Here is a 9,536-nt window from a genome sequence, read left to right as displayed (position 1 = left end):
CCTCCTTTTCAACATAGACACACCTTCCATTGCATTGACTTGGCACGGGTTTTGGACTTGTTGCAATTGCGCCTTTGCCAATTGATTCATAGTTGTTGTAAGCTCGGCGATGGCTTGGCCATGATCATGTAATTCCTTGTGCAAATGGATGACCGTGGGGTCACCTTGGGGCACATTTGCTCGGCTTTGCCATGCCGAAGAGGTGTCGGCCATTTCATCAAGTACATCACATGCCTCTTGGTAAGAAAGTTTCATAAAGTTCCCTTCGGCCAATTGGTTCACAATGCATTGATTCATGGTGTTGATGCCCCGATAAAAGGTTTGTTGAATCATAGCCTTGGTCATGTCATTATTAGGGAACTCTTCCGCCATTGTTCTATATCTTTCCCATATCTTGTGCAAAGGTTCCGTTGGCTCTTGGTTGAAAGCTAGAATTTCATCCCGAAGAGCTGCCATATGACTTGGAGAAAAGAACTTGGAAATAAATTTGTCCGCCAATTCATCCCATGTTGTAATAGAATGATTGGGGAGCCTTTCTAACCAATTCAATGCTTAATCCCGAAGAGAGAACGAGAAAAGCCTCAATCTCAACGCATCCTCGGATACGTTTGTCTGCTTGCCACCCCAGCATGTATCCACGAACCCCTTCAAGTGCTTGTAGGCGTTTTGATCGGAGGCACCTGTGAAATACCCTCTTTGCTCGATCAAGGTCAACATAACATTTGTGATTTGAAAGTTCCCCGCCCGGATTCGGGGAGGAACAATAGCACTGGCATATCCTTGATTTGGTAGAACTCTGGGAGCCACTCTCGGCGGTGCCGGAGGAGGGTCTAGAATATTGTTGTTCTCATTTGCATTTACATTGGCATTTTGGCTCTCCGTGGAACTTGAGGTACGACCTCATCTTGTTCTAGATCCTCTACCTCCTCCCCCGCTATCACATTGCCGAGAGGGTCATTTGCATTAAGAGCCATTGTACCTGATAGTGGTTGACACAAACAAAATTAGTAAACAAGAAGGAAAGAGAAGTAAAACACAAAACTAACTAGACAGATAGTCAACACCGTAAGCTCCCCGGCAACGGCGCCAAAAAGTGATCACTGCTGACTCGACACTACACTATGGTAGGAAGAGCGGGTCACAATAGCTTTTACCCGAATAGAGGTCCGGGATCAAATTTCCACAGGGAGCTAGTAGTGGAGTTGTATTTTCTTTCTAGCCTAGAGTTGCGGTTGTGCCTCTAATGTCACTTCAAACATTTCTTGAGTTTTTGTATTTATAACCACTACTATAAAACTAAGGTTAAAGCTAAATTATGCTAGGAGAATATTGCTAAGTTGTAATTAATAGGAAGAATAGCACTAGGGTCGTAGCATCACCTAGGTGGATAATTGACGGGTAGATGTTACCAGGGATAGATTGACATATTTGGGGATTATACTGAACCCGTTGCACAATTGCATCCACTCTCACACCTCTCAGTAGAGAGAGTGATTTTGCCCAATTGACTCTCTCGAGACCAATTGGATAGGCCAATGAGACCAAGCAACTAGGGTTCAAGTAGGGTGATTACTCTCTTGAGATTTAACCCGTTAATTGGGACTACCATTTCTCATAGGTCCATCCCAATTTCTGGTTGAGTCAATTTTGGGGTCATAAACTCTCTTTCTCAAGAAGAGTTAAACCCACTAAGCTTGAATCAGCATTTGCAACCACCAACCCTAGATGGCAACACCCATCAATTACCCACACTAGGGTTGATCCACAACCCTAGCTAATGAGTTTAGCTACACATAATTAAGGAAAAAACTGAAGAAATAGATGAAGAACTAAACATATTAATTAATTACTAAGAAGAAACTACAATAATCTATTGTTAATGGGAAGCAAAATATGCCAAAAATGGCTACAATACCAAGAGCAGCTTTCATCTCAAGTTCCCCAGATAAAAACCCCACCCTAATAATGGTAAAATATTCTATTTATACTAGGCTAGAAAAACTGGACAAAAATACCCATGCGGGGTCAGTGCGGGCCGTACAAAACGGACCGCGACCGCACTAGCTCTTGGACTTCAACTGTTTGATAACTTGAACTGGGGGACGCGGACCGCGTGGAAGTGTACCGCGGCCGCGTTGGCAACTGGTGCGGTCCGCGCAGTCGTGACCGCGGACGGCGTGATCAAAAGTGACCTTCTTTGAACCTTATGAACGCGGACCGCACAAAGTAGGAGTGCGGCCGTGAAGCTTCACCGCAGACCGCGAAAATCCTACCACGGCTACGTGTCTTTATGCCTGAATATGTCATGTCTCTTAACCTCCTAGTGCGGCCGCGGTCACTATTCTGCGGTCCGCACTAGGCCCTTTCTTCTTCAATTCTCTTGGTCTTTGATACTTGAGCAGGTTTCACTCCTTTTTTAGCCGATCTTTGACATTTCGTCACTTTGTCGATCAATCCTGTAATAGAGAACAACTTGTGAGCATTTTGGGACTATTTTGTATCAATTTATACTCAAAGCATAGGCAAGTAGGGGCCTAAATACGTAAAAATCCTAAGTTATCAGTTCCTGAATCAGAAAAGGAACTGCAGGTATTCACCGGTCTACTCCGGGTACTTGGACTTTATTTACTGATGGCTCCTCGAATGTTAAAGGAGCGGGTTTAGGCATTGTTCTAATCCCACCTTCAGGAGAAACTATAAGGCATGCAATAAAGTGTCATCCTATAACTAACAATGAAGCAAAATATGAAGCTGTAATTGCAGGTCTGGAATTGGCACGAGATCTTGGAATAGAGCAGGCAATTATCAAAAGTGACTCGCAACTTGTAGTTAATCAAATGCAGGGGACTTATATAGATAGAGAGGCGCGGATGCGGCAATATTAGGAAAAGGCATGAGAATTAATCAGACAATTCCAATCTTGGAAAATCATGCAAATACCCCTGGAGAAAAATGCAGAAGCAGACGCGTTGGCTAATCTCGCATCTGTTGCAGAAGTAACAAATGAAGAAAATGCTACAGTAATACATTTTTTTCATTCGACATTCGATCAGGATAAAAATGAGGTTAATTTCAATAATTTAACTTGGGAATGGAGAAACGAGTTCGTTAATTTCCTGAGGACAAGAAAAAGGCTCAGTCACTTCAATGAAAAGTTGCCCGTTATTGTTTGGTTCGTGGTAACCTGTATCGAAAGATGTTTGGAGGGCCTTTAGCAAGATGTTTCGGACCTTCCCAAATAGAATATGTGATGAGAGATGTACATGAGGGACACTGTGGAAATCATGTAGGATGAAGATCCTTGGTAAAAACTTTAATTAGAGCAAGATATTATTGGCCAAAAATGGAAGAAGATGCAAAAAGTTTTGTGGCCAAGTGTGACAAATGCCAATGATATGGCAACATCATGCATCGCCTAGCAGAGCTATTACATCAGGTTATTTCACTGTGGTCTTTTATGAAATGGGGAATGGATACCATGGCTCCACTACAACAAGCCAAAGGAAATGTACGATTTTTATTAGTATTAACAAATTATTTTACCAAGTAGGTAGAGGCAGGTGCCTTCAAACAGGTGTAGGAGAAAAAAGTCAGGGACTTTATTTGGTGAAACATAATATGCCGGTTCGGAGTTCCAAAAGAAATCGCATGTGATAATGGCCCTCCGTTCATTGGTGCGAAAATCACAAAATTCTTTTAAAGTTGGCAGATTAAAAGGATAACTTCAACATCTTACCATCATGTGGCTAATGGACAAGCCGAATCGACAAAAAAAGTTATTATTAATAACTTGAAGAAAAGATTAGAGGAGTCAAAAGGTAAGTGGCCAGAAGTGTTACCAGTAGTCCTATGGGCTTATCGAACGACGTCAAAGACAGGTACGAGAGAGACTCTATTCTCACTTATGCATAGTGCTGAAGCCTTAATTCTAGTTGAAATAGGTGAATCAAGTACAAGATATACTCAAGCAACTGAAGAATCAAATAAGGAAGAGATGCGAATAAATCTGGATTTGCTTGAAGAAAGGAGAGAAGCGACTCTAATAAGGATGGCAGCACAGAAACAACTTATTGAACGATACTATAATCAGAAAGATCATCTTAGATACTTCAAGATTGGGGACTTCGTCCTCAAAAAGGTTTTTCAATCGACACAAGCGGCCAATGCAGGAAAGTTGAGTCCAAATTGGGAAGGACCTTACATGATTCGAGGCATTGCTGGAAAGGGAGCGTATGAGTTAGAAACAATGGAAGGCAAAGTACTCCCATCAAATTGGAATGTTGTTCATTTAAAGAAGTATTACTTCTAAGCAAAGGAAGAACCCTCGGTTAGGTATCATTCAAGTATGGTTTACTTCTGTTCTTTTTTAATTATATTAACCATTTTAGATGATTGAAAAAAAGCTAACCCTTGCCAAATGATGATATTAGACCTGAAAGACACAAGGAATATTGTATTATTCCCGGTCTAGATTACAACCCTTCTGATGGAGAAAAGGGGTTAAGCAGTCATCATCTAAATATCTACTTCTGAGTCCCGTTTGTATTTTTTTTTTTTGGAAATGGACCAAAGTAAGAAACGATCCAGTGTTCGATATTTCATACTTCAAAGCTCTAACACTGGGTGGGGGCTATATATATATATATATATATATATATGAAGATGCAAAAGCAAAAGGCAAAAGGCAAGAATACAAAAAGTGTCAGGAATTCAACATTATAAAAAGCCGAAATTCAAGCCTGAATTAGCCTAAGAGCCAAAAATCCCCCTCTAAAATCTTTGAAGAAACTCAGAAAAGAGACGTAAATAGATCCAAGATGTACTCCAAGTTCTTATGAGTTTTTAGTCATGGGATTATAAACCCAAAATTTTTGAACCTGTTGTAAATAAAACAGTTGTGAAAGAGTTGTAAATGTTGTATTGAATAAACAAAGAATGATGTACAATGTTTGAAAGTTTAAAGAATAAAACTTCCTCAAATTATTTCTTTTTTATACTTCTTTCATATATTTACACCAATATGAAGATGAGACTCATCTTCATCGGTTTCGTTTATAAAAGGGTCCTCTTTTATTATAATTTTGTGTATGTCAGAATCACAGAATACTGAAGCCTTTTTAATGTAAAACTAAATGACAAAGGGTGAAACAAAAACCCAAACATTAAAATATGCGGAAAATAAAGCTGAAATTTATATATCAAACTTTGCAAACATAAGGCAAACATTTGTCTTCAAACCCCGAAACAAGGCAGGGGTAAACCAACCACAATTCTAGAAGAAAAAATAGAAGGAAACTTCCCATCAACAAGTTCAAAACAAAACCATCGAAAAATAAGAAAAACTAAGAGGCATCATCCACTGGAACATCAGCAATGGGAGCATCATCGGCAGAGATAGGGAGATCAGCTTGGGAAGAAGAAGCATGAATAGCCGTTTCACCAGGAATAAATTCATCATTGAGTTTTTTTGATTGCCTCTTTAGCCTTAGCAATCTTAGTGTTGGGATCAAAACCTTCCTGGCTTGCTTTAATTAAGGTCTCGAGGCGAGTATTCAGAAAAGCTCTACTCACTTCAAGTGACATCTTATCCTCAAGAACCTCATAATCTCTCTTCCACTGATCGATTTTAGCATCAACTCCTCCTTTTCTATTTTAGAAGCGTCAAAAATGGCCTTCAAAGGAGTAAGGGTGCTTTCCAAGAATTTAACCTATCAATAGAGGCATGAATGTCTTCTTGAGTTTGAGTTAAAGTTTGAACTAACTCTCCTGAATAAGCCTCTTTTTGGTTAAGGAGTTCCCTCAAACTCCTTATCTCCTCGGTTGCCTTTGAAAGCTGCTCAACAGAAGAAGACTCAAGGATATCCTTGTCTTTACCAACTTGGCTTAAAGAAGCTTTTTCAATTGCTAATTCAGCAGCCATCACATGCATTTGTTGCTCAAACCTTTAAAGATGAATGAACAATGTCATTCATCCAAGTCAAAGAATTGTGAATCTCTAGCTTTGCCTTCTCTATGGGTCCTAGTAGAGGCTTCAACCACACGTCTGCTTGGCCTGACTTCATCAATAAGCTCCCACCTTCAGAAACTTCAACAACAATTTTCTTCATCGCCTTCTTGCTACTTGAAGGATCAACTTCCATGTGAGTAGCAGTTGAAATAACATATGAAGTGAAAACAACCACATCGGGAGCATTGGCAGCAACTTCGGATAAGTGGACTTGAGGATGATCGGGAACTAATGGTGGAAGAGAGGTAAGGGGCAATTCCTTATAAACGGGACCAAAAGGCATCTTCACTTTCAAAGTCATGGACAAACAGTTGTTCAGTACAAGCAGGTGGGGGATCGCTCACTTCTTCATCAGAAATCAGTAATGGAGCATTTTATGGTTCATCTAAAGGCCTAGGAGGAATCGAGCTTGAAGGAGGGGTAGTTTCATCGTTGGAAATAACGCACCTCCTAACTCGAGGCTGCAAACTAAAGAACCCTCTTCTGGTTCATCTCTCCCTCAGAGCCACGGGCTCCATCAACCTTCCTCTTTGAAGAGGAGCTCAGAATTCTTTCTTGATAAAGGCTCACCGTAAATCTTGCAGATGAAACAGAAGCGGGACTAACACCACGAATGGGAAATCCTGACAAAAGAAAAGAGTCATGGTAAGAAACTCTTAAGTTAGCAAAAGAAAAGAAGAAGAAGAAGACTAAGCGGGAAAAAATACCGTGTGTTTTAACTTTCTACCCAAATCTCTGAGAGATACTTCCAAGATCTTCTCTCCATAGGGGGAATCGATAGCAACTTTCCTACCCAAGCACGGAAGTTGAGGATTTCCTCAAAAACTTCCATAGTTCCTGAAAAAATAGAGATGAGAATACATGAGAATCAATTTTTAGAAAGGAAAAATATAAGATGCAAATACTTACGTGCAAAATTCCATATTTCTGGAAAAGGAATATTTTCTTCACCTACCAAAGCACTAGTGGGAGCAGCAACGAATCGAGCATACCATCCTCGATCTCTATCATCCTCAGGGCTAACTAATACTCTCTTACTTTTGGCCACAAGGGAAAAAATTCCTTCACAAAATAGTTTTGGGGAGTAAATATGGAGTAGATGACGAAAAGTAAAGGGCATAGAAGCCAAGTTTCACAAGCAACGGTGGCATGCAATAGCTTTCCAAACAATGGGACCAATTTGTCCTAAACACGACAGAACTCAATGATTACCGGGTCAATAGGAGGTTTAAAGCCTAGAGTTAAAGGATATGTATAAACGAAGGAATAGCCAGTTTGCAATACAGTTATTCTTTGGTTGGTACCAGGAATTAAAATTGGGAAATCAGTTTTCCAGTTACATTCTCTTCAAATCAGAGCGAGAAGACCAGTGGTAATCAGAGTTGGGTAACGATCAACAAGATCAAGTGAACCAGCCATGGGAGAAACTTGACTCTTCATGGATTCACTATCAGTCACAAAAGATAGCTCTTGAGGAACAATTTCATCAACGATGGGTTCACGTAGAGCTTCAGTTGAATCTTTATCTTTAGAAGAACATCTTGGGGTTGCAGAATCCCTAGGTCTAGAAGAAGATGGATTGGCAGCACTACTTTAAGAGGGGGAACCACGGTTAGAAATAAAATCGAGGCTACGCAATCTACCACCTCTTTTACTCCTAGTAGGTACATTGGAGGAAGCAAATTCATCAACCATGACGACTTTGCGAGGATCAGGGGAGGACATGATTAACCAAAGATCACAAGGAAAAGATGCGGAAAGAAGTAAGACAAGAAGACGAAGAAGGAAAGGTTTTAGAAAATTGGAAAAAAAAGGTGAACTATTTATAAGAAGACACAACTATTGAGGTTATTATGAAGCGTTATGTGAGAAGGCACGGGAGAAAATATGATATATTGATATTGTGTCTAATGCAATACAAGATGTGCTAATTTATAGCTACTCTATACAAAGGGCATACTACACCTATTCCAATGTGGGACAACTACATATCTATATCTAACACTCCCCCTCAAGCTGGAGCATACAAATCATATGTACCAAGTTTGTTACATATATAACCAATGCGAGGACCGGTGAGGGACTTGGTGAAAATATCTGCAAGTAGATCATTCGGCCTCACAAACTTCGTAGTAATATCTCCTGAAAGTATCTTCTCTCTTACGAAGTGACAATCAATCTCAATGTGTTTAGTTCTCTCGTGAAACACCGGATTTGATGCAATTGAAGGGCAGCTTGATTATCGCACACAAGTTCCATCAGACTGATTTCACCAAATTTCAACTCCTTGAGCAATTGTTTGGTCCAGACTAGTTCACATGTTGCCATAACCATTGCTCGATATTCTGCTTCTGCACTAGACCAAGCAACTACTTTCTGTTTCTTTCTTTTCCAGGACACCAAATTTCCTCCTACTAAAACACAATATCCAGACGTAGAACGTCTATTAGAAGGTGATCCTGCCCAATCAGCATCTGAGTACCCAACGATATGCTCATGACCTCGATCCTCAAACAGTAATCCTTTGCTTGGAGATGATTTTATATACCAGATAATGCGGACGACTGCATCCCAATATCACAGGGAGAATTCATAAACTGACTTACAACACTCACAGGATAAGAAATGTCGAGTCTAGTCACTGTGAGATAACTTAATTTACCAACCAGCCACATATAGCTTGCAGGATCGCTAAGCGGCTCCCCCTGTCCTGGCAGAAGTTTAGAATTTGGATCCATCAGAGTGTCAACAGGTATGCAACCTATCATCCCTATCTCCTCAAGAATGTCTAAAGCATATTTCCTTTGAGAAATAACAATACCTGAGCTAGATTGAGCAACCTCAATACCTAGAAAGTACTTCAGTCTTCCTAAATCCTTAGTTTGAAAATGCTGGAAGAGATGCTTTTTCAGATTAGTAATACCATCCTGATCATTGCCAGTAATAACAATATCATCAACATAGACTACCAGATAAATACATAGACTTGAAGCAGAGTACCGATAAAACATAGAGTGATCAGCTTCACTACGAGTCATGCCAAACTCCTGGATAACCGTGCTGAACTTACCAAACCAGGCTCGAGGAGACTGCTTAAGACCATAAAGTGACCGACGCAAGCAACATACAAGGCCACGAGACTCCCCCTAAGAAACAAAACCAGGTGGTTGCTCCATATAAACCTCATCCTCAAGATCACCGTGAAGAAAGGCATTCTTAATGTCCAGCTGATAGAGGGGCCAATGACGAACCGCAGCCATGGATAGAAAAAGGCAGACTGAGGCAGACTGATGCCACTTTAACCATAAGAGAAAAGGTATCACGATAATCGAGCCCAAATATTTGAGTATATCCTTTGGCAACAAGACGGGCCTTAAGTCGATTAATCTGGCCATTGGGACCAACTTTGACTGCATAAACCCAACGACAACCAATAGTAGATTTACCTGAAGAAAGAGGAACAAGCTCCCAAGTACCACTTGAATGTAAAGCAGACATCTCGTCACTCATAGCATGTCACCATCCTGGA

At 40.5% G+C, this 9,536-nt stretch overlaps 1 protein-coding gene across 1 annotated transcript; it reads left to right on the top strand.

Annotated features, from left to right (window-relative positions):
- The first annotated feature begins 2,930 nt into the window (after positions 1-2,930).
- LOC138883381 (uncharacterized) lies at positions 2,931-4,309 on the top strand. Its single transcript, XM_070164062.1, has 2 exons — positions 2,931-3,020; positions 3,710-4,309. Exons 1-2 carry the CDS (start codon positions 2,931-2,933, stop codon positions 4,307-4,309), a joined length of 690 nt encoding a protein of 229 aa, XP_070020163.1.
- The last annotated feature ends 5,227 nt before the right edge of the window (positions 4,310-9,536 follow it).

Source organism: Nicotiana sylvestris, chromosome 12 (assembly GCF_000393655.2).
Source record: "Nicotiana sylvestris chromosome 12, ASM39365v2, whole genome shotgun sequence".
Classification (NCBI taxonomy): domain Eukaryota; kingdom Viridiplantae; phylum Streptophyta; class Magnoliopsida; order Solanales; family Solanaceae; genus Nicotiana; species Nicotiana sylvestris.
This window is presented reverse-complemented; position numbering and strand designations above follow the sequence as displayed.

Coding starts and splice junctions, on each gene's coding strand:
- LOC138883381 (XM_070164062.1), top strand. CDS start 2,931: ATGCAAATACCCCTGGAGAAAAATGCAGAAGCAGACGCGTTGGCTAAT. Junction 3,021..3,709: donor CAAATGAAGAAAATGCTACA/GTAATACATTTT, acceptor TAAAGTTGGCAG/ATTAAAAGGATAACTTCAAC.